Source organism: Podarcis erhardii, assembly GCF_964252035.2.
Source record: "Podarcis erhardii genome assembly, chromosome: 10".
Lineage (NCBI taxonomy): Eukaryota > Metazoa > Chordata > Lepidosauria > Squamata > Lacertidae > Podarcis > Podarcis erhardii.
The window spans coordinates 58653679-58679980 of NC_138500.1; the positions used below are offsets into that span (position 1 = coordinate 58653679).

Sequence of the window (26302 nt, forward strand, 5' to 3'; positions counted from 1 at the left end):
CCTTCCTAGCAGCAGCATCTGGCCTTACGGTGACTACTCATGGTCAAATGTTTGATTCCGTTGACGTTCGTTAAGAGCGCAGGAACAAGTTCTGGGAGAAGGGGGATCAGAAAGACACTCCAGTGGCAACACATCAACTGGCTGGACCGCCATAGTTCCCCTCCTCTTCTAACACTTCCCAACTCTTCTGTTCGCCTATCTATGAGCTTTGACTTCCCTCAAACCCCTGCTGTAAAGCAACACTGCGTTCCTCTTCCCCTGCAGCGTCAGGAGATGGGGTGGTGATCTTCACCATTCCTCCTCCTCTTTCTCATGCTCTGGAGTCCAATCCTTGACAGTAGCGCTCTGATCAACTAAATCCAGGCATTCTGAAGGTGGAAAACACAAGCAGCTGCTCCAGAAATCTATCCCGCTGCATTGATATAATCGGTGAAATTAAATGGCAAGTGTGAGATCACCTACAAGAGTGGAATTTTGTGTTTGCGCGAAGCTAGGGCTGTGTTCTAGGACTTATACAGCATTCCTGGGGTAAGGAAATGCACAATTCCCTGATCCTTTCAGCATGCAGAGGCAGACCGTGACTCCTTATGTTTATATTAGGTCTGCCCAGTCCAGAAGCTTCAAGGCAGAATGCAATATATTTTAATATATTAAGAATATATGTGTGCTACCCTGGCAACTCACCTCTAGGATTGTAGTATCAGAATTCATTTGAAATGATACTGCGTGCAGTACAAAGTAATTTTCTTGATTTATAGTGCATAGCTTTTCTCAGGTACCATACCAAAGAGAAATGTTTTTACTTGAGGAACTGTATTGAGAATCCATGCTAACTAGCTTTTCCAGCCTAAAACCTGCCATTTCAAAAACACCATCTGTGAAAGACATAGTGTCAATGAGTGTCATTTCCTAAACCTTTGGCTTAGCCAACATGGTTATCTTCAGATGTTGAATCTCAACTCCCAGCAACCCCTGCTGGCAGGACTGATAGGAACTGTAGTCCAGCAACTTCTGGTTGGTCGGTCTCTGTCTATGACACACTCTCTCTCTCTCTCTCTCTCTCTCTCTCTCTCTCACACACACACACACACACACACAGTGAATTATTTTGATAATAGAACATGGTGTCAATACTTAACAGTTGCTAACACAAAGTAGCTGAAAGTTGCAAAATGGTAGATGACATGACAAATCTATTTACAGTGGTACCTCGGGTTACATACGCTTCAGGTTACATATGCTTCAGGTTACAGACTACGCTAACCCAGAAATAGTACCTCGGGTTAAGAACTTTGCTTCAGGATGAGAACAGAAATTGTGCTCTGGCGGCGCGGTGGCAGCAGGAGGCCCCATTAGCTAAAGTGGTGCTTCAGGGTAAGAATAGTTTCAGGTTAAGAACGGACCTCTGGAATGAATTAAGTACTTAACCCGAGGTACCACTGTACTTTCACATGCATCTATTCACAGTCCAGTTCCATTTCTGCATTAGGGAGTAACCAAACCCCAGCTTCCAATCAGCAGGGCTTTACAAAGCAGTGGTGCTACTGCCAATTTTTGCTGCCCGGCTATACATGGAGATGACACAGCAATTTGGTCTGGATTGGCCTTGATGCTGCTGTGGGGCTGGTTATGGATCAAATGGATCCTGGGTTGACTCAGCCCATGCCCACCATGAAACATGGTCTTTTGCTCTGGCAGCACTTCCACCTGACCACATGTTTAATAGGTGGACTAGGAAGTTCTGCACTTGCGGATTGAAGCCACAATTCATTAATGTGGGCCTGCAGGAGAATGGCTTAGCTGGTGGAGACACATTCACCCAACACACAGACATCTACCTCTACCAATCTGTGATTTATTTATTTGTTGGTCCTCTCAAAATACATATTTAAATACTCATTTAAATGTGTTCTTCCTCTCAAAATATGTATTTAATGATGCTTTGGTATGCATAAATGGCTGAAAACCACCTCAGAACATCAAGACAATGTGGACAGGGAGATATTAGTTCAAGAGGAACGGATTGGATTATCATAGAATCATAGAATCATAGAGTTGGAAGAGACCACAAGGGCCATCGAGTCCAACCCCCTGCCAAGCAGGAAACACCATCAGAGCACTCCTGACATATGGTTGTCAAGCCTCTGCTTAAAGACTTCCAAAGAAGGAGACTCCACCACACTCCTTGGCAGCAAATTCCACTGTCGAGCAGCTCTTACTGTCAGGAAGTTCTTCCTAATGTTTAGGTGGAATCTTCTTTCTTGTAGTTTGGATCCATTGCTCCGTGAGAAATTCGCAAAGACCAAGTTCCTCAAACATCCCCACAAAATGGCCTATGTAATTATGGCACTTTTTGCTCTCTGGGATATTGGGGGGGGGGGGGGCAACATCAAAATCTGAGACTAATAGGTTTTTGGTTTTGCCCTCATACCTTGAGAAATCCTTGGGATAATAAAGCTAATATTATAGCTAGGTTCGAGGTTTTGTGTGTTTTTTTAAATTGAAAGGGTTTCATTTTTGTCTTCCTTATCTAATTATTTAAAACATGAAGAACATAAGCTGAGCAGCAGTCCACAATCTTGGGAATGTGTATCCTGGCTTTGTTACATTCCTGGAGATAACAAATCTCCAGCCCGACAAAGTTACAGCTCCTTCTCCTGCCAACCTCCCTCCTAAAAACCATGAAAATAAGGGGTGCTTTTCTGAACAGCTGTGAAAATATTTTGTGCCCCTTTGGAAGGACACTAATCCTACAGAAGTCAAATGTTCTTTATTCATCCACTCTCTGTTGTGGAGTCAACACAAGGTCTATGCAAGTGTCCCTGTTTTTCCCCTACCATCCTCCTGGCCACAAAGTATGTCGATGAATATACATTTCCCTTGTATCATGCTACGCTAAATATGGTCATGGTCAGTATGTCAATAATCCCTGTGTTTAAGAGACGACCAGACAGTGGTGTTGGGACATTCCTTCTGTTCGACTCTCTTGCTGTCTGACGTCTGATGCTTAAAACAGAACATGCTTTCATCCTTCCGCACATTGTCGCAATCCCCTAGGAACACTTTTTAAAGGGTGCCGCAGCCACTCGGGGGAAACAGTTGCTGGCCAAATCAGATACAGACACCTCGATCCAAGCTTTTCGTGAATGCTGCACTGCGGTTTCAGATTTGCAGCAGCCTAACGACAGAAGGGACCATGTCTACCTTTGGCTACAGGCGAGAGCTTAGTAAATACGAGGAGCTAGATGAAGATGAGCTGCTGGCTTCTCTGACCGATGAGGAGCTGAAGGAGTTGGAGAGAGAGCTGGAGGACATTGAGCCTGACCGAAACCTTCCGGTGGGACACAGGCAGAAAAGTCTCACGGAGAAAACGCCAACGGGAACTTTCAGCCGGGAGGCACTAATGGCCTATTGGGAAAGGGAGACCAGGAAACTACTGGAAAAAGAGAGGATGGGGGCGTGTGAAAAGGTAGGCTCAAAAATGCTTTGAACTGTGTCCCAGAAATACTTCTTCTCATTTTCTATTCTTGTTCAAACTGTATTTCTCCCACTATGCTTGCTTAACTCATTGATGAATGGGGCCAGTATTTATTGGAGAAATGTAGAACTCCTATCTTCTCCAGCCAGCATCAGGGCAGGTAGCAGGAGACAGCCAGGTTGGGCACCGGCCAAAGGCCCCTCATTGATCCAACCTGCCTCACTGCTAGGCCCAGGTGGTGGTGCTGTGGGCAATGCTTGGGAACCAAGATGAGCTCCCATCCACAGTGGCTGGAAAGCCATCTACCATCACTCTCCACCTCCACGTTGTGCCTGAGCAAAGGCTAAGAGTGCCCTTCTTCTCAGAACCAGACATTCTGGGTGTGAATGCACTGCCACCATTTTTTTTGTATTTGCATTCAACAGGACCTAACTTACAATGAGCGACCATTTTAAAATGTGACCAGTCTATATATGAGGAAGGGATGGCAGAATCCCAGGAGGAATTGACTCTTTGATTGGGCTTAAATGTATAGCTCAAACTGCAGGTTTCAATAGCACATTTCATGTACGGATTTCTGTTCTCATCCTGAAGCAAAGTTCTTAACTTGAAGCGCTATTTCTGGGTTAGCGGAGTCTGTAACCTGAAGCGTATGTAACCTGAAGTGTATGTAACCTGAAGTGTATGTAACCTGAGGTACCACTGTATACGCATTACAATTTACTCTGGTTCCAGTGCACTCCCACTCCTGGCATTTGAAGGATGACATTGGCCACGATCCTTACATGTCCTGCAATTTCTTGAGAAATGCTGTGGTTTGATGCGTTTTGCTGCAAACCCTCTTCCATCCGATTCGAAAACGCGAGCCACGTTGACTTCACAGTTAAACTGAGGCATGTATATCTGAGACGGACATGACAGAGTGTCATGTAGCGTAGGACCTGGGAGACCAGGGTTCAAATCCCTCTTCAACCATGAAACTCGCTAGGTGACCTTGAGCCAGCTCTCAGCCTAGCCTAGATCATTTGCGGCAGCCATTGCGCACGTGCAAATTACGGCTTCAGGAATAGGAGTTGCTGGGAGGTAACTTGCCGTATTTTAAGCTGCTAACGTGTACATAACCCCAGAGCGGATAATTTGCATTGCTATCAATAGACAGGATCCCAAGATCAGTGTGAAGAAGAAGAAGAAGAAGAAGAAGAAGAAGAAGAAGAAGAAGAAGAAGAAGAAGAATTTATTTATTATTTATTCCCCGCCCACTCTGGGTTTCCCCAGCCACTCTGGGCGGCTTCCAGCCGAACATTAAAAACAATACAGCATCAGACATTAAAAATTTCCCTAAACAGGGCTGCCTTCAGTTGTCTTTTAAAAGTAAAATAGTTGTTTATTGCCTTGACATCTGCTGGGAGGGCGTTCCACAGGGCAGGAGCCACTACCGAGAAAGCCCTCTGCCTGGTTCCCTGTAACCTCACTTCTCACAGGGAGGGAACCGCCAGAAGGCCCTCGGCGCTGGACCTCAGTGTCCAGGCTGAACAATGGGGATGGAGATGCTCCTTCAGGTATACAGTGGTACCTCAGGTTACATGCGCTTCAGGTTACATATGCTTCAGGTTACACACTCCGCTAACCCAGATATAGTACTCAGAGTTAAGAACTTTGCTTCAGGATGAGAACAGAAATTGTGCTCTGGTGGCGTGGCAGCAGCAGGAGGCCCCATTAGCTAAAGTGGTGCTTCAGGTTAAGAACTGTTTCAGGTTAAGAACGGACCTCCGGAATGAATTAAGTACTTAACCCGAGGTACCACTATACAGGTATAGTGAGATTTCTGGGGCTCCCCTCTCTAAGCAGCCAGAACACTAATGTGCTTCCCAAATTCCAGAGAATTTCAGGACTGGCCTATGCACACTCAGAGCTCTTTGGCCTTTATCGTGTTGGTCTTTACAGCAATCAATCATTATTGAAGGGTGTAGATGCCTCATCCTCCGTGTGAAGTCGTCCTGTCCATCTCTCCATGTTCATCTTTACCATGGTTAATGCGAACCAGTTTCTGTCTTATCCAGGCTAGTTATCTTAACCTGATTCATGTTACATAACGGTTAAGGTTATTCAGGATGAGGTATGGTGGTGAATTCGATTCAGTTCACATTTCAAGCTATCTTTTATCAAATCTGCCCTTTCTAAAACACCATGAGAACTGAAACAGCCATCCTTCCAAATTCGTACTTCAAACTATGCAATGTAGTTCTCCAATCAACCATGGTTTACAAAAAAATGCATATATTAGATAAAAAATGTGCACAAGGGTTAATATATTTGTGAAAATGACATTCATTATATCAGGAGAAATCACTTGCGAGTGATGCGTTCATCAAAACTGCATTCAAAAATGTTTTTATTAGGAGAAGTTCGCATTAAAATGCTGAATAATTTTCAGGAGAATATTTTTAAAATAAAATTTGTTAACTTCTGCAAACAGGTGAAGGACTGAATTTAAGATTGGAAAACCGAGAAGCAGAAAGAACCAAAACTGTTCAGGATAAGAGTGTAATTTGTGCATGAAGCATTGGGAAAAGGACTACTTAACCCAATGGTTCATTTTTGCAAGTATACATGTATACTAAAATCTAAGTCCTACTGAGTTCGGTGGGGCTTGCTCCCAGGAAATAAATGTAGAACCACAGCCTTAATCCCTTAACTGTAGCTTATGATTCGAAGCATTATGTATTTGCTGGATCCCAGTCCCCATACATTAGCAGGCAATAATGGTCTTTAAAGGATTATTCTAGTCACAAAATGAAAATATATTTCCAAATTAAAAATATCCTGTGTTGCTTGAAAAACAAATTCAAGTTTGGGCTATCAGTCTCATTTAACACAATTAAAGCTAAGAATTGGTTTAATTGCCAGTCTGTTCAGGGCTGAGGATAGTTTTAAATCCACCGTCCTTATATTTTGTTGTTGTTTAGTCGTTTAGTCGTGTCCGACTCTTCATGACCCCATGGACCAGAGCACGCCAGGCACTCCTGTCTTTCATGGCCTTGAAGGCTTATTTATAAAAGAATAAATCATTGTCACAACATTTACAAAGAATTTGTGAATCACACACAAATGTATCACAAAACATCACAGAGCAAACAACAAGTAACTGTTTAATCTATATTTGCTTTTAATTTATTGAAAAGTGTCAGGGAACTGCCATCAGGGCCGGAGGGAGAGAGCGGGCTCCAGAGGGGTCCCAGAGAGCGTCCCGGGATGGGGAGAGGCAGCCCATCTTCTGGGGAAGAGACCAGGAACCAGCGGGGAGAGTAAGGGTCCTCCGCTGCCTACACCCTCCTTGCGCAGAAGGCTTCCGCGCAGGGAGAGTAGGAGGAGACTAGGCGTCAAATAGCTTCTTTGCTGGAAGAAGTTCAAGAAACACCCACTGACGGATTCTGCCAGCGATTGAGACAGCCACGGGTGAGTGGCTGTCCGCACAGAAAAGGTTCACTCAGGCAACCCAGCCAGGTGTTGCACCGGTTTACGCACGAGCAACCCTTAGAACCATTACAAAAAGGATGTGTATTGGGCCCATATTCTATCTACCAAATCATTCTGGCTGTTATGAATAGTCACATAGGGGAAAGTCCTTCTTGGGTAGACAAAGTAACTTATTATTTCTTTATCTGAGTTTTTGTTGAAAGTTTTCAATATAGAATACAATAAAAACCAAACTGATCTAAATAAAAATAGAGAAGAAAAGAAAACCAAGGACGGAAGGATGGACGGACGGACGGACGGACGGAAGGAAGGAAGGAGGGAGGGAGGGAGGGAAATAAAAAACAGAACCTTCTGTGAAGGATATATCTTAACCCTTATTTCACACAAAAAAGAGTGGACCTTCCCATCTCTCAGCTGGGAACTTCCATTTCTTCTCTCAGCAACCCACCTGAGAGTTCCTTCCTTCCTGGTAGGCAAAATAACTTACAAAGAGGTAAAGACCAGACCAAATGAAAGGTATTTCACAAAATTATATATGAGAGTGTTTCGGCAACTGCAGAGCTACACAGTTCCTTTGAGGTAGTCATTTTTCTCATACGTGCCTCTGCTTCTTTTGAAACATAATCACTTGTTTTTGTAGAGCAGCGCGGTGAAAAACAAACCAAGGAGGGGAATAAAATTCCTAGCAGTATACAGATTATAGGGCTATATTTACCCCTGAACTGATACAGCCACATTCTCCACCAGTGCAAAGCAGCATCATTCGGTTGGCTGCCATGGAATTATCTCACTCCTTGATTGGCACTTATCAGAACCCAGCTAGAGGAATGTATCCAAACTCTGCAGCCCAGGGTGCTGGTATGCAGTCAAGGGATTACTATAGTTTTGCCATGCAGCTTCTCCGAAGGTAACAAATAGCGAACGAATAATAATGTAACCTAAAGTAAAGATGGGGATGCAACAAGGATTCAGAGCTCTGTAGCGCAATATATTATACCCAAATAGCAACGATCATTATGTTTAGATCTGGGAAGGTACAAGCACAGTTAATGCTATACTTAATTTCAGCCCACACTTGAGGCTGATTGGCACTTCTCTCTGAAACCGCTCTCTGTTTCAAGCACAATTATATTATTGTAATTTTAGCCGCAAACGTTTATGGCACAATCCACTTGCACAGTAGGCAATGGCCCCACGTGCAGAAGATTCCAGAAGGACTGAGCAGAGCTCTGGTTTCTCCCCAACTCAGCCAAGTACCAAAAGAAGTACAGTGGTACCTCAGGTTACATATGCTTCAGGTTACAGACTCTGCTAACCCAGAAATAGTGCTTCAGGTTAAGAACTTTGCTTCAGGATGAGAACAGAAATCGTGCTCTGGCGGCATGGCGGCAGCAGGAGGCCCCATTAGCTAAAGTGGTGCTACAGGTTAAGAACAGTTTCAGGTTAAGAACAGACATCTGGAACGAATTAAGTACTTAACCTGAGGTACCACTGTAGTGGAATGGATGCTAGGAGGGATGAAGGGGGTCTGTATGATACTGCCATATCTCATCCAGTCCTTCCTCTCTCTGTTTCTGACTGTTGTCATGTTTGCAACAGGCATAACCTGCATCAAGCAAAGAGGGAGGGATGACGTAGGACTCCTGTTCCTCCAAAATGCACCGCCAACAGGTCAGAAATGATGATGATGATGATGATGATGATGATGATAACAATTTATTTATACCCCGCCCTCCCCGGCCAGAGCTGGGCTCAGGGCGGCTAACACCAGTAAAATTACAATAAAAAAATAAAATAAACCAATTTAAAATACAGGTTAAAATATAATTTAAAATGCAGCCTCATTTTAATAGTAGCCCATAGATCAAAAAATAAAATAAACCAATTTAAAATACAGGTTAAAATATAATTTAAAATGCAGCCTCATTTTAATAGTAGCCCATAGATCAAAACCATAAGGGGAGGGAAACATAAGGGTCAGACTGAGAGTCCAAACCAAAGGCCAGGCGGAACAGCTCTGTTTTGCAGGCCCTGCGGAAAGATGTCAAGTCCCGCAGGGCCCTAGTCTCTTGTGATAGAGCGTCCCACCAAGTAGGGGCCAGTACTGAAAAGGCCCTGGCCCTAGTAGTTGAGACCAATCCAACCACCTTGCAACTTGGGACCTCCAAGGTGTTGTTATTTGTGGACCTTAAGGTCCTCCGTGGGGCATACCAGGAGAGGTGGCAATGGAGTCCTCTGTGTGCAGTCCAAATGGGGCAAGGGTCCCACAATTCTTTCTAGCGTTTGCTAGGATTTTTACTTGTGATTTCAGTCCCAGTCACTGATTGCAATGCAGCTATTGCTGGCAACTGTAGTATGGGCCACAAAGTTTAGAAAATACGGAATGAGGCTAAGTAGCATAGCACTGGGCACTTCTTTGTGGTGGTTCAGAACAGGAGAGAAAAAAGGGCGTATTCGTAATTTTTCCTCCTTGTGATGTTTCCTAACCAAACAATCATCTCCCTGAGCTGGTGTTTCTCCCAGCGGTGCTGTTTACTGTAAATAGCAGCTCTGTGGGGCAAATAGCATGAAAATAGTGTGATGCTGAAGAGGTTAAAAACCTCTACTTGCATGCTACGGTCTCAAGAAAGATTGCAGACCCATGCAGCTGCCCAGTTTTAAGCACACGTTCAACAAATGTTTGCTTAGCCCAGTGTGACCCTGAGATGGTCATACTTTCATTTGGTTTTTTGCTGGGCGGGGTGAATATTTGAGGGGGTTTTTTAACAGGCCAAGAAATATTTGTTCTTAGCTTGTGGCCCGTCATACTGTAGGGTGACCAGAATTTAAAACAAAGCCCTGCAAGCCAATAGTTGTCTTTTGGTGAATCACCTTTCTTTGTGTTAACACGAGCACTTCTTGCCAAAGTTTAGGTTTTATTCATCTCATATTAATTGTAAGCTAAACATAATGTTGCATGGGTACAATACACAGATGAACATGCCTGCTCATGGGAACACAATCATGGCAAAGGGAAGGATCAGTGCCTCCCTTCATGGACCACCTCTATTTCCTTCTTTTGTTGTTGTTGTTTAGTCATTTAGTCATGTCCGACTCTTTGTGACCCCATGGACCAGAGCATGGCAGGCACTCCTGTCTTCCACTGCCTCCCGCAGTTTGGTCAAGCTCATGCTGCTAGCTTCGAGAACACTATGCAACCAACTCATCCTCTGTCATCCCCTTCTCCTTGTGCCCTCCATCTTTCCCAGCATCAGGGTCTTTTCCAGGGAGATTTCTCTTCTCATGAGATGGCCAAAGTATTGGAGCCTCAGCTTCAGAATCTGTCCTTCCAGTGAGCACTCAGGGCTTTCCTTAAGAATGGAGAAGTTTGATCTTCTTGCAGTCCATGGGACTCTCAAGAGTCTCCTCCAGCACCATAATTCAAAAGCATCAATCGGCAATCAGCCTTCTTTATGGTCCAGCTCTTTTGTGTTAGTCCTCTATACTCTCCTGAGTCTTGCATGCACTGCAATTTACCAGCCGATACACCCCACATTAGGCTGGTGTTGTCTGTGTATCTGTCCCTCCATCCCCAAGACTAGAACTTGCATGTTATTGTTGGCTTTTTGACTATTGTGCAATTCTGTGCAGCTTCACACAGAATCAATTAAGAGTTGGCCGACAGCCAAAGATGACTGAGCAGAAAGGAGTAATTTCTGCCTGGAGATACAGAGGCCTTGAAACAGCTCTACCATTGGTCAAGGTCTCACACAGGCATAATGATTTATGACCTACTGACTGGTATGTGTTTGGTCAGTGTGGAGTCGAAGAGTCGTTTGGTTTTGTGAGAGAGAGTTAGTTAAGATCCTCGTATCTGTTCTGTACATAGTAACTTGTAGAATCTGCTGTAAGTAATAAACACACCTATAAGTAACAAGTTACTGGTTCCTGCTTCATCCATCCTGCCTGCAACAGATTGCTTTTGAGAACTCTGCTAAGGTCTGGCTAAGGTCCTGCAACGGGTCAAAGTTGCAAAACGCCAACAGTTATTTCTACTCAGGAAAGTGCCCTGAGTTTTCTTTTGGCCAGCAAAACCAGTTTGGCCTTCCTGGTGTATGTCAGTTTTTCATGTATGCCCATTTCCCCCAACATTACTGTTCCCCTACTTCAGGCATGGCCAAACTTGGCCCTCCAGCTGTTTTGGGACTACAACTCCCATCATCCCTAGCTAACAGGACCAGTGGTCAGGGATGATGGGAACGGCAGTCCCAAAAGAGCTGGAGAGCCAAGTTTGGCCATGCCTGCCCTACTTGAACGCAGGGGAACAATAATATTAGATCATTAATTTCTTGCCCATTGTGATGCTGTGGACATTCTCAAATGGGTGTCCATAGCCATAACTTTCCAAATCGAGACAGTCCACAATGTACTGAGATATTACATGAGATGTTTTTTGATGAAAAAACCACTTTTATGAGGAATGATGCCTCGGTCGTATGAAATAAATGAAAAATAATGGTGCATTATGTTTACTTGACAAACTTAGCATCTGGGAAAGCCCCAGGGTTGTATCCCTAGAAAACTCTGAGAACCCTTATGATAAGGTATGTTTTTATTTTGACAGTCATTGAACCTATGTTCTTTTTTAGGATTCTAAACAGGAAGATGATGAAGATGGATCGGAAGAAATTAATGAAGAATATTTCACGGAAAGTAACAGTGAAGTTTCCGAAGAGGCATTCACTGAAGAAGATGAAGAAGAGGAGGAAAAGGAGGAAGAGGAGGAGGAGGAAGAAGAAGATGACGACGCTGGAGAAGAAAGTGGTGCAGAAGACGATGAAGAAAAGAAACCTGCTGAAGCGTGTAAAAATGCTGCAGACACTGAAAAAAGAAGAAGTTCGCTCAGCATTAAACTAAAAAAAAGTAGCAAGAATGCAAATGAAATTGTTACCAATGGCCACAGTGAAAAGAATACTGAAGATGTGGGCTGCAGGGTGGGTGCCATGCACCCATGTGGAAATCCGACGGTGATTGAAGATGCCCTGGAAAAAGTCAGGAACAATGATCCCGACACCACGGAAGTCAACTTAAACAACATTGAAAACATCACACCACAGATGCTGACACATTTTGCGCAGGCCCTCAAGAACAACACTGTGGTCAAGACCTTTAGCTTGGCCAACACTCATGCGGATGACAATGCAGCAATGGCTATTGCCGGCATGTTAAAAGTGAACCAGCACATCTCGAATCTGAATCTGGATTCCAATTTCATCACGGGCAAAGGAATCCTTGCTATCATGAGGGCTTTGCAGAACAACAAGGTTTTGACGGAATTGCGGTTCCACAACCAAAGGCATATCATGGGCAGCCAGGTTGAAATGGACATTGTCAAACTCCTGAAGGACAATATGACTATTGTGAAACTGGGGTATCACTTTGAGCTTGCAGGACCAAGAATAAGCATGACCAGCATCCTGACAAGAAACATGGATAAGCAAAGGCAGAAACGGATACAGGAGCAAAGACAGCTAGAGGCCAGCGGGGATGGAGCCATCAATCCAAAGACCAAAGCTTTGCAAAAAGTAACTCCTGGTTCTTCGCCTTATTCATCTCCCCGAAGTTCACCTTGGTCCTCTCCGAAGGTTGCTAGGAAAGTCTCATCTATTCAAATCCACCCTTCTTCTCCAAGAAATTCGCCATGTTCCTCTCCGAAGGTTCCTAAGAAGGTTCCCCCTGTTAAAAACCAGCCTCCATCTCCTCCACCCCCACCACCCCCTCCCCCTCCCCCACCTCCCCCACCTCAAATAACTCCCGAAAAGAAGGCACCAACCAGGAATATTGCAGAGGTTATCAAACAACAGGAAAGTGCCAAGAAGGCCCCACAAAATAAGCAGAAAAAGAAGAAAGGCAAGAAGAGCAAAAAATACGAGAATGAGATCTTGAAGGAAATCAAAAATTCATTAAAATCAGTCCCAGACAAGAAGGCAGAGGAAGGCTCACGTCCCTCCACACGACCTTCTACTCCAGTGAGATCCATTCATAGCGATCTAATGGATGCGATTCGTGCAAGTAGCATGAAACAGCTGAGGCGGGTAAGTGTCTTCATTCCAAAATAGAAACACATCTCACAGGTACAAGATAGGACTAATCTACACTGGTGAGTTACAACATTAAAAATGCATTATAAAAATGTGACCCCAGAGGGAGCTGTAGTGTAGGGCAACGATCTTCACCAATGAGAAATTGTGTTGAGAGCTATATTTTTATAGGGTTTTTAATAGTGTTTTTCAGATTAGTGTAGATCCAGCCATAGATTTTGTTTAGAAAGTAGCATGAGGTTTTCTTTATTCCCCCTGCCCCACCTTTATAGTTAAACTATAAAGTAAGGGGATCACTGCATAATATTCAAGAAAAATTTCTAACTGCATTAAAAGAAATAAAACACATTAATTTGTGTCAATTTGTATCATATAGATAGATAGATAGATAGATAGATAGATAGATAGATAGATAGATAGATAGATATAGATAGATAGATAGTGTCTCAGTTAAAACCATTCCCAGTTATCTATTCAAATAACATGCACATGAGAATTAAGATGTGAGGTATGGATATTTTTATTGAAGTAATGCCTGACCAAGCTTTGAAAAAAAACCCCATCCCTTTAAGTAATATCCTTTTTGCCTGAGGGTCCCCAGAAACTTGGAACTGGCCCTGTTGGGCATCACGTAACTCGAGTGCTGCTGCAAATAAATAACATTTTCTTCAGCACTTTTAAAAGTTTGCTTCTTTGCAGTGCTATTTTTCTAGAAAAAGAGGTGCTGGAACTCACCGTGAACACCTCCCTTGTTCTCTTATAATGGTAATGGCGCCCAGCTGAGAGGTCCCAGAACTGAGCTCTGGCGAGCTTTGGCTGGGGAAAAAAAATGCCCTGCTTCATTGTTTTAACCAATTTCAATTCCTAAGTGAGTCTGAGGGGTAGAAGGAACTTCATGACAGTTAATCTGGTTGAAAATGTGTAGTGTAGTATAGTGGTAGCGGTATAAGCAGACCCCTGAAAAGCAAACACAGGAAACAATTGTGCGAAGACCAGTCTTCTCATAAGAACAACACAGGAAGTTGCAAGTCAGGCCATCTAAATCTGTATTATTGACTCTGACCGACAGTGGGTACTCCAGCATTTCAGACAAGGTTCTCTACTTACCTACTATCTGGAAGAGTGGAAGAGTGGAAGCGAATCAGGTGTCTAGGGTCAGCAGTGGAAGCGAATCAGGTGTCTAGGGTCAGCAGTGAAGAAAAGAAAGCAGGCTGGTTTCTGTCCAGTAGAGAGAAGATGAAATCTTACAGTTGGGTTTTGGGTGGGGGTCTCCTTCCTTCACAAGATGACCACTTGTGCATCACAAAAGGGGAATGAAGAAGGATAGGGGTTTGTGTAAAAATACATGTACTGATGCACACACACTATTATTTGTATATTTTAAGAGGAATGTAAGCTGAGCAGCTAATGTGCATAACAGCTGGCCATTGTGCAGAATGTGTTCATAATCCTTCCACGAAGAGGGAATTGTGCACATTTCCTGGTCAATAGACATAATGCCTAACATGCTTTGGGGAATCTGCATATCTCTGCTGAATTTTGTACATTCTCCAGTCATTATGCGTAATCCCCAAGAGAGGAAATATGAGCCAACGGTGACTCAATTTACATTCCATTTAACACAGAGAGGTAAATTTAGAAATCATTTCTGCAAGACTGTGACCAGTTGATCTGCAGGTCCACCCAATCTGCTTTCCATGAGCTGTTTGTGGGCAATTTCAATGCCCCTCTTCTCCTTTCTTGGGGCTCTTTAAATCTTTGAACTGGGCAACCCTTCAAATAGAAGTCTCCTTCAAATAGAGAACCGCTTCTCGTAAAGTAGGAAACAAGGCCACCCAACTCAGAGCTTGAGAACTGTGCATTGGTAGTGTGAGCTGCTGTTGCAGTTTTAAAAATGCTAGTGGCCCTCAGTCCCAGAGGTCAAGCTGTATGGCAGGAAGAGTTTACTCAGCTCATGCCTATCTTGTGCTTTGTTTCCACAATAGGCTTTTAGACTAACGAGCAAGTTTTTAGGAGAATCCTGTAAGTGGACATGGGAATATGCCCGTTATGTCATCTGTGGCCACCTGCTGTATAAGTGGCACCCAGAGGCTCCACCCACTGGCCTGAGAGCAAGAGCAAACCCTTCCCATAGATGCTCAGGTTCCATAAAGTTGGTCATCACTTATTGGTAGGGCAAGGATGGGAAACTATTGTCCTCCAGATGTCAGAATCATAGAACCATAGTTGTTGGATTCCAACTCCCATCAGCTCCACCCAGCAAATGACCTAGGACAAGGTTTCCCAAACTTCGATCTCCAGATATATTTGGACTACACTTCCCATCATCCCTGACCCCTGCTCTTTCTGGCTAGGGATTATGGGAGTTGTAGTCCAAAAAACACCTGGAGACCCAAGTTTGGCAAACACTGGTCTAGGATGATGGGGGTTGGAGTCCAAGAACATCTGGAAGGCCACAGGCTCCCCAACCATGCCCTAATAGTGTACATGCACTCAGATAGGCCATTGTCAGCCTGCTTGAAATAATGAATGTGCTTCTAGAAAGTTGCCCTCAGTAGAAAGATGCATGGTAGGCTTTTATCTCATAAGAATGCATGTGGCAAAGAAATCCAACATGCATATGAAATTTACAAAATATTTTGAGATTTCCTTACAAATCTGTCTGGAATGATTTTTCAAAACCAAATCCTGGTTAATATCTGGTAGGTCTAGTAGGTACCAGATAACATAGCTTTGTAGGCCACCTGTTAGCCATTTTCTCCTTATGTGTTCCAATAATAATAATATTTTTTCTTTATACCCCACCCATCTGGCTGGATTGCCCCAGGCACTCTGAGTGGCTTTCAGCACATATAAAGACATAATAAAATGTCAAACATTAAAAATAATAACCAGTGCTCCAGTATCATGGATAATATTAAACATTAAAAACAAAAACAGTGCTCCAGTATCATGGATAATATTTTTACTACCTCATAACCATTCAATATATTAGATATTGACTCTTTTCCTAGTTAGACCACCTGATTCTTTTCCTTCCAGTTAATATTTCTAAATCAGAAAAACAAAATTTCCCCCCCTCTTTTTTTTAGGTGGAAATCCCAGAAGCACTGCGATGAAAAACAAAGAAACAGGAATGGAAATGACCGAGATGAGAGTTTAATGATGGTTAAGAGAAAGGTACCAAGTTGTTCCACAGCGGTTCTATAGACTAATGTAAAAGGCTTCAAGAGTGCACTCTTATATTTGAATATGAACAGAGACCGATTAAACCATCAAGCAACGCTTCGAAGGATGCACCAGCATTTTCATTTGTAAATACTGGAACGTACTTTTTTTTTTTATCTGATGAGATTTCTAAGAAGAAATAGTTTATTTAGATGTTCTTGTTGATACCAAGTACCACTTCACAGAACATGTTCTTTATACAGAGAAGGAATTGTTCAGTGACCTGTGCATTTTATTTTTGATGTCTGCCTCGTGAATTTACAATAAAGGTGGTTTGGGTTTTCAAGTGACAAAACAGTCTTTCTCCCAGAGTGCCATGAGTTTGTCACCTAAGTTATGTTGGGATATGGAGCATCTGGGAATAGCAGGAGATGGTTCTTGATATACCTGAGATTTTTGATGGACTCATTTGATATGATCACCCTGTGAAAAAAGCTAGAAATTCTCTTCTTGTGGGTGGCAGATATAGGCAGAAGGTATACAACTGAAGAGAGCTGCCTATCCCATGGAGCTAGATGTCCGGCCTGAATGATGGGGATGGAAACGTTCCTTCAGGTATACTGGGCTGAGGCCATTTAGGGCTTTAAAGGTCAGAATTGTGCTCAGAAATGTACTGGGAGCCAGTGAAGATTCTTATATGGACCCAGTGGCCACTCCTAGTCACCAGTCTAGCTGCATCATTCTGGATTAGTTGCAGTTTCCAAATCACCTTCAAAGGTAGCCCCCCGTAGACCGCATTGCAGTAGTCCAAGTGGGAGATAACTAGAGCATGCACCACTCTGGCGAGACAGTCCGCGGACAGATAGGGTCTCAGCCTGCGTACCAGATGGAGCTGATAGACAGCTGCCCTGGACACATTGACAGCTCCATTGCCTCCATTGACAGCTGTGAGTCCAAAATGACTCCCAGGCTGTGCACTTGGTCCTTCAGGGGCACTGTTAACCCATTCAGGACCAGGGAGTACCCCACACCCACCCACCTCCTGTCCCCCCAAAACAGTACTTCAGATTTGTCCCCTCGACAGTGCTATGTAAGCAGGAGAAACATAGGAAACTATGATGTACTGAGACTGTTGGGAGGGTGTAGACTATTCTCTACACCAGGGATGGAGTGTCAGGAGCTCAGCCTACACTAGAGTAGGACCCTGACAGAGACACATGCCCGACTGACATGTTCTCTCCCCTCTTGTCAATCGTTCGGGAGCTTTAATAGCTTTCTTCTGCCCGAACATCACAGCAACCTATGCCAACAGACACCGGCACAGTCTGTCGGGATCCGCAGAGTCGTTGCAACTTGCGTGACAGACCTCAGCAACTCAGCATTTTGGCTAATCTACTTTATTTACATATAAACACACATGGAGCACTGCAACATGGCTCCCTCTCTCTCTAGCATCAGACAGCAAAGAGGAAAAGAACAAAGGACAATAATCCCACTTCATGGAACACAGTAACACAAACATCCTGTCTCCGTCACTTCCCACTCTGTGGAGTCAAAACATATACCGTCAATTGAAATACAACAATCCCATGACTGCAATCATGGAGCAGGAATTCTAACATGGAGAACCTCCAGCTTGCAGGGCAAAAATGTCCTACCATGACTCCCCCATTTGGCCTGCCAGTCTACCACCCTGCAGCTGACACCATACAGATTTCACACAGGGGCCTATCCCAACCGGGCTGGAGATTCAAGAGATTGAACCAGGGACCCTTTGCTCTCAAAGCATGTACTTTGCCACAAAGCTATGGATCAACATGATGCGAAGTTCCTGCACATTAGGACTACCTAGGAGTTGACCATACATGGGAGTACCTGCATGAGACTGCTGTATACAGTCACACTGTTCTGCACAACATAAATGTCTGCACAGGCCTACACCAAAAAAAGTACCCTTAAAGCTTTTCGCTTACATTTAATTTCTTTATTCATTGTTTATCTGAGGCTTCCGCATGCTGAATTCACTATCATCCCAGCGGGGTTTCTGAGTGAGGAAGGGCTGTAGTTCAGTGATAGAGTACCTGGTCTCCAGGTTTAATCCCTTGCATTTCTGCACAACACTGGGAATGTCCCCTGATAGAAAGCCTGGAGTCAATACAGACAGTGTTGAGCTGGATGAACCAATGTTTTGACTCTGCATAAGGCAACTTCCTAGGGATGCGGGTGGCGCTGTGGGTTAAACCACAGAGCCTAGGGCTTGCCGGTCAGAAGGTTGGCAGTTCAAATCCCTGCAACGGGGTGAGCTCCCATTGCTCAGTCCCTGCTCCTGCCAACCTAGCAGTTTGAAAGCACACCAGTGCAAGTAGATAAATAGGTACCGCTCTGGCAGGAAGGTAAACGGCATTTCCGTGCACTCCTCTGGTTCGCCAGAAGCAGCTTAGTCATGCTGGCCACATGACCCGGAAGCTGTATGCCAGCTCCCTCGGCCAGTAAAGCGAGATGAGCGCCGCAACCCCAGAGTCCTCCGCGACTGGACCTAACGGTCGGGGTCCCTTTACCTTTACCTTTAAGGCAGCTTCCTATGTTGTATGAAGAAAGAGCTCAATGTGGGCAGAAGATACTAATGCAGTACATTATTCCTTTTGAAATGAAGTACACTCTTCCCTGGTTTTTTAGCATCTGTCATGGATGCTTTAGTTGGGATTTCTGCATTGTAAAGGGTTGAGCTAGATGACCCTCTGGATCCCTTCCAACTCTACAATTCTATGATTTGCTCAAAGTGTAGCCCTCATCTCAGATATCCTTGGAGCAAATCTGCCAGATTCATATATTTCTGTGGGTCACAGAAGCTCAGAGAAGACAGAAATGGTGCCGAGCCCCATCATCATCATCATCATCATCATCATCATCATCATCATCATTTTTCATTTGTATGCCGCCTTTCCACAGTTAAAAAAACAATGCTCAAGGCAGCTTACAGCATAACAAGATTTACATAATTACAAAAGCCATAAACAATAAATAATCCACATCAAAAAATACACAACCAAATGGTAAACAATTTCCACATAAATCAAAATCTAAAACTAAGAATACAGCATTAATATCACAGTTTAAAATGACATAGGTAAAAAATAACAGCAATTTAAACAAAAAAAAAACAGAGCCCTCTCTGCCCAATAGCAGCAGCGGCAGCAGTCCTTTATAGAGCCCATCAGGCCCCGCCCTGGGCCAGGTGGTGAGTGGCAGGACTGGGGCCCTCAGGCACTGAGCAGGGGAGTCATCCTGGGTGGTAGCCGCGGCAGCAGTTCTTATGGGCCTGGAGTCTTTGCTGAAACAAATAAATAAATAAATAAATGGTGTTGTGGCAGTAACATGACACAAGAGAAAATAACCAGAGAAAAAAAGAAACCCTCAGGGAAACTGGCATGATTGAGTTACTATTGTCCAGATTTCCACTTTTTCACTGGCTGCCATAATAGAGTGTGCATCAAATAGTTTCATGTTGCCAGGAAGGTACCAAGTCTTTCTTCTTCAGACATGAAGGACCCCATAAGCTTCTAGGTGTTGCTGGATGACAACTCTCACCTTTGCTTATCATTGGCCACTGGTTGGGGAGCTGCTGGTGGGAACTGGAGTCCAGATGGAGGGCAACAGGTTAATCGGTGATGCTCTTTGGATGTTGACACATTCCGTGCTGCTTGGGATGATCCAGATTCCGAAGGAAAAAGAATCAGATCCTGCCCATTCAGGCTAATCAAAGCTGCTACATGCCATGCCAACGACAAGCACCACACCATCATATTCATTCTGTACCTGATAAAAAAACCATCCCAGAGAAAACAGATTGAGCTCACAGCAGCAATAAGGATTGTTTCAAATTGGTTACTCAGGTGAACAAAGCTCAGGGAAGTGGGTGGTCACCCCTACAACATAGAATGCTGTCATTCCAGTAAAAGCACAAAGATCAGGGTTCAATGTACTCTACAGTGGTACCTCGGGTTAAAGACACTTCAGGTTACAGACACTGCTAACCCAGAAAGAGTACCTCAGGTTAAGAACTTTGCTTCAGGATGAGAACAGAAATCGTGCAGCGGCGGCGGGAGGCCCCATTAGCCAAAGCGGTACCTCAGGTTAAGAACAGTTTCAGGTTAAGAACGGACCTCCAGAGCGAATTAAGTTCTGAACCCGAGGTACCACTGTATGCTCTTTTTCTAGAAAAAGCGGTGTTGGAACTCACCACGAACCTTGTTCTCTTAAAAATAGCAATGGCACCCACCTGAGAGGTGCCGGAACTGAGTTTCACCAAGTTCTGACTGAAAAACATGTACACTGTTGGAGGGCTCCCTAAAACATTTTGCTACCTGAGGCAAAGGCTAAGACTGACCAGGCAGGCAGTTCGACCTCACTTCAAAAGTGGCAACCAAACAGCATCCACCACTACATCACACAACACACACAACTCTGAGAAGAAAACATAAGAGTGTGACCCAGAAACTGTTATCCTTCCATGTTTCTCTGCCAATGGAATTGCATGAGATGGGGAAGGGAAAACACTTCATTTTCTGTCAGGAAAAGCATGGTTAGGTATCGTTTCCCAGCAGTCATTACGATACTTTCCAAAAGGGGGGAGAAGCTGTGTGAACAGGAGAGAAAGGGTGAGGGTTGTGTCAACAAGATCTCTCTCGGAACTGCACAGGAAACTGAGAATGCAAGCTACGCAAACTTTCCCTGGGGCCTGCATGCCAGCTTGGCTTCATGTTCTATTCTATTCCCTTGAGTCATCATGAGGACAGGGGAAATAGTTTCCTAGGACTTGCCGTTTGACTTACAGAGAATGTGATCCAGCCATCATCCCAGCTGTACTGGGATGGCTCTGCCACTTGCAGTGAGAGCCCTCGAGGAAATGAAGCAACGACGTCCCTCAGTAAATATATAGTAAAGGTAAAGGACCGCTGACAGTTAAGTCCAGTCGCTGACGACCCTGGGGTTGCAGTGCTCATCTCGCTTTACTGGCCGAGGGAGCTTACAGCTTCTGGGTCATGTGGCCAGCATGGCTAAGCCGCTTCTGGCAAACCAGAGCAGCGCACGGAAACGCTGTTTACCTTCCCGCCAGAGTGGTACCTATTTATCTACTTGAACTTTGACGTGCTTTCAAACTGCTAGGTTGGCAGGAGCTGGGACAGAGCAACGGGAGCTCACCCTGTCATGGGGATTCAAACCACCAACCTTCCGATCGACAAGCCCTAGGCTCAGTGGTTTAGACTAATGTCAAAAGCACTTCCCACTACAGAGGTAATTCTTGCAAGCATTTGAGAAGTGCATACCCTCCAACGTTTCTCCAACGAAAATAGAGGCATCCTAGTCCATAATAATAATTTTATTATTTATACCCTGCCCATCTGACTGGGTTGTCCCAGCCACTCTGGGCAGCTTCCAATATATAAAAAACATAATAAAACACAAAACATTAAAAAATATTTTTATACTGGGCTGTCTTCAGATGTCTTCTGAAAGTTCTATAGTCTCCTTAGCTTGGGGGTCACATAACTCCATACCCCCCCCCAAAAAAAAAAATCCAATGAAAGGAAGGACAGCTTCTGTAAATCCAGGACAGTCCCTGGAAAATAGGGACACTTGGAGGGTCTGGAAGTGAGGATGATATCATTTATTTGCTTTGTAGCATCTTGTGGATTAGAGGAACAGTGTCCACATTTTAATATTGCTGTGTGAGGAAATCTTGAAAAGGGTCTGCTCTAAAACCAGTATGGTGTGGTGATTAGTGCTGTGCTAGGACCTGAGTCTTGGGTTCAAATCTCCACCTGGCCATGAAGCTTACTAGAGGACCTTGGGCCAGTCACTGCCTCTCAGCCTTATCTATGTCACAGGGTTGTTCTGGGGATTACCTGAAGAGGGGGAAGAACCACGTATGCCACCTTCTTGGAGAAAAAAGTGAAATATAAATGCAATGAATACGTAATAAATAATGAGTCAGAAAAGCTTCAGGAGTAGTCATTCTTGGTAAATGACAGATTAACAACTCAGCACAGCAGCTAGTACAGTGGAACCTCGGGTTGTGGACGTAATCCATGACAAGGGCACGTCCTCAACCCGCAGCGTTCGCATCCTGAAGCGCCATGTCTGTGCAAGCGCGTGAAGTGATTTAGCTCTTCTGCGCATGTGTGAGCGGCGAAACCTGGAAATAACCCGTTCCGGTACTTCCGGGTTTGCTGCGGTGTGCAACCTGAAAACACGTAACCAGAAGAAGAAGAAAAAGAGTTTGGATTTGATATCCCGCTTTATCACTACCCCAGGGAGTCTCAAAGTGGCTAACATTCTCCTTTCCCTTCCTCCCCCACAGCAAACACTCTGTGAGGTGAGTGGGGCTGAGAGACTTCAGAGAAGTGTGACTGGCCCAAGGTCACCCAGCAGCTGCATGTGGAGGAGCGGGGATGCGAACCCGGTTCCCCAGATTACGAGACTACCACTCTTAACCACTACACCACACTGGCTCTCGTATCAGAAGCAATCGTATCATAAGGTATGACTGTATTTGCTCCATAGGCCAGACTAAATCTCCAATGAGTTCCCATTTAAGTATGGAGGGAGCTACACCCCAGGAGAGGAGTTTTGATTTTACACGCCAGGCATGTTTCCAAATGAGACAGACCATAAACATGGCACACATATTGTGAATGTTTGGCGCCAAAGCAAACCCTCCAACATGTTGAGGCTGAAAACCAGGATGCATATATTCCTGCCCATGCTTCTGCATAAATCACATGCCCCACACATGCCATTTTGGGTTCCACACTCTCACACATTTTGGGGCACTGCGCTGAGAGCACAGCACCCCAAAATGGGATGTCCCAATTTATCGGGGCAGTCGAAGGGTATGCCAGAGCTGAAAGACAGTAGCTCTGGTGAGATTCAAGCCAGTCTTGCCAGCTCTCATTTTGCTTCCTACTCTGGTACACCATAAACCCTTAGGAAAGGGCTGCCCAGAACATTTTGCTGCCTGAAGCAAAGGACCAAACATGGCCTTCCCCTTTCTATGGGCAGAAGCTGACCAGACAGGCAGTTGAATCTCACTTACACCCAGTGTTTTTTTTGGGGGGGACGGGGACACAGGGATACGCATACCCCTAAGCATTTTGTGAATCTGATGGGAGAAAAAACTTAAAAACTTAAAAATTTTAGTTTCTTCTCTAGCACGGTGAATCGTCAGTTCCGTTGCTACCCCCGATAGCGACCTCTTTTCCTGTCATGGTGTTTCCTGAGTCTCAGACAGAATGAGAGTTCCCCCAAACATTTTTTAAGGAAAAAAACACTGCTTACACCTGAGGAAAGTAGACATGCTTAGGGAAGGGTAGAAAGGCTGTACTGGCTCACTCTGTGTAATGGTTGGGCTGGCCGCATCTGAGGAGATGCTACTTATTGCAAAAGAGCTCAAGGACAATAATTTAGATAAAATTGCAACACACAAAATTCATTTGCTGTGAATTTCACAAAGCCTTCTCCCACCCCCACTCCCTGACCTGAACTTTTTCTTCATCATCTGAGCACTACCAAGGAAAAGGCCAAAAAAATTTCAGGGTACACTGCAAAGCCTGAACTGTAGGGGAAGAAAAAATATTCTCTAAACTCCAAAGCGTGAAGGAAAACAACATCCACCGAATTTCCTCAAGTCTGACATTTGTGGAATGTCACGCTGGGACGTAGGTGGAGGACATATTGAAAGCCTTCTGCACTTTGAACAATCTGTGCAGTTTCTGGAAGTGTGGGTTGGTGTTTTTTAAGAGAGTGGAGAAATATTCCTCAGAGTGCGGAGGGACTAGAGAGGGCCAAAGATTACCAACGATACATGACATTTTATTCTAGCTATGTGGTCTTTACACCAGGGGTGAGGAGGATAACAGGGTCTACTTTGGCACTATTGATTTCTCTCTCTTTCTTTCTAGATCCCTGAGGTCCACCAAGCAAACTTAGGTGCTAAACAGTTGGCTTGGCTGGGTGCCATAGATGTCAACTTTCCCTTTTTCTTGTGAGGAATCCTATTCGGAATAAGGGAATTTCCCTTAAAAAAAGGGAAATGTTGACAGCTATGCTGGGTGGACATATTCTAAGGATTAAGGAACTGGATGCTTTTGAGCTCAAGAATTTGTGAGCAGTAGCAGAATCAAGTTCATAAATCATTTCAAACAAAATACAGAACTGCCCCCCCCCCCGTATTCTTTTTCGGCTACCTAATTTAAATGAGAAGAAAGCTTTTTCGTCTTTGCTGCAGTTAAATAATAGAGATTTTGATTATTTACTGCAGGCATAGGCAAACTCCAGCCCTCCAGATGTTTTGAGACTACAAATCCCATCATCCCTGACCACTGGTCCTGTTAGCTGCGGTTGATGGGAATTGTAGTTCCAAACATCTGGAGGGCCAGAGTTTGCCTATGCCTGATTTACTGCAATACACTCACAGATCAACTAGAAGACTCAAAGCAACTTTCTGACTACCTTTCTTTTATGCTATACTTTTAAATGGAGAAGGCCAGGATTAGTCATGCCCACAGAATGGAAGATGGCTGGCTCCCTAAGGTTGTGTTCAACAGGAAGCTGGCATCAGGCAGTGGGCTCATTGGCAGACCAACTCGGCGTCTGCAAATGTGACCTGAAGGATGGCAATAGTAACCCCACCATGTGGGAAACCCTTTCAGACAACCACAGTGAGGCACCAGTGGCGAGGGCAATTGAGGGAACCCACATTGTGCGCGTGATGTCAGGACTTTGGGAGGTAGCGGGGTCAGAACCGAACATGGCAGCCGTGTGGCTCCAATGGCTGGCAGCTCCTCCTCCTCCTCCTCCTCATAAATAAATACATAAATTTATACCCCACCCATCTGGTTGGGTTTCCCCAGCCACTCTGGGCGGCTCCCAACAGAATATGAGAAACACAATCAAACATCAAACATTAAAAACTTCCCGAAACAGGGCTGCCTTCAGATATGTCTTCTAAAAGTCAGATAGTTGTTTATTTCCTTGACATCTCATGGGAGGGCATGCCACAGGGCGGGCGCCACTACCGAGAAGGCCCTCTGCCTGGTTGCCTGTAACCTCACTTCTCACAGGGAGGGAACCACCAGAAGGCCCACGGAGCTGGACCTCAGTGTCCGGGCAGAACAATGGGTGTGGAGACGCTCTTTCAGGTGCCACCACTGGTGGCAGGAGGTGGAGGAGAAGGAGCCGGCCACTGGAGTTATGCCGTGGTGGGCCCCACACTTCACCTCTGCATTTTGCGGACATTGAGGGGGGCACGGTCTCTACACCAAAAATATAGGGCGGGGCAAAAGGGCTTGGCACCCCGACCTGGAGACAGATAGTCAGGTTGTGTATCCACAGCAGTGATTGGAGGGAGAATGACAGCTGGGAGGAGCACTGAGAAAAGAAATTGTGTATCTGCAGGAGCACAACTGGACGCCTTCATCTGCCCCGGCTGCAACGAAACATGTCTTTCCTGTAGCGATCTCTACAGCCGCAGCAGGTGCTGTAACTCTCCAATGGTATGACTTCATCCCCGAAGGCACACTCTTCCATTGTCTCCCAGGAAAGACGGATGCTAACAACTAATAGAGAACAGCAAGTCTGGGAAATGATATATAATGAACAGAAAAAAAATGCTGAAAGTGACTTTTCCTAAGAAACCAAAAGCTTTTCTTTTAGGCACTATAGGGTCAGAGATCCCGAAGGACCAGACGAAACCATTCATGTACGCTGCCATGGCTGCGCAGAGTCCCTTAGCCCAGAAATTGAAAGATGGTACAACTCCAACCGAAAAAGAGTGGCAGACAAAATTGATGAACAACGCCGAAATGGCAAAACTTACAGGAGGAATTAGAAACCAGGAAGAGGAGAATGGGGAAAGTTTATAATTTGTTTGAAAGCTATTGTGAACAATTACATACATTGGTAGGATTGGCAGAAAACTTGTAGCAAAAATTTGAACTATGGATTGACAAAGGATTTATAAAAATAGAGTTATGATAGAGATGCAGAGGGGGAAATCATTACATTAAGATCCACAATGGGGGGGGGGGAGTCAGAAGGG

The 26302-nt window shown here is 44.6% G+C and overlaps 1 protein-coding gene across 1 annotated transcript; it reads left to right on the forward strand.

Moving 5' to 3' along the window:
- The first annotated feature begins 2972 nt into the window (after positions 1–2972).
- LMOD2 (leiomodin 2) lies at positions 2973–16560 on the forward strand. Its single transcript, XM_081877987.1, has 3 exons — positions 2973–3469; positions 11584–13029; positions 16128–16560. Exons 1-3 carry the CDS (start codon positions 3197–3199, stop codon positions 16152–16154), a joined length of 1746 nt encoding a protein of 581 aa, XP_081734113.1. The 5' UTR covers positions 2973–3196; the 3' UTR covers positions 16155–16560.
- Positions 16561–26302: the final 9742 nt, after the last annotated feature.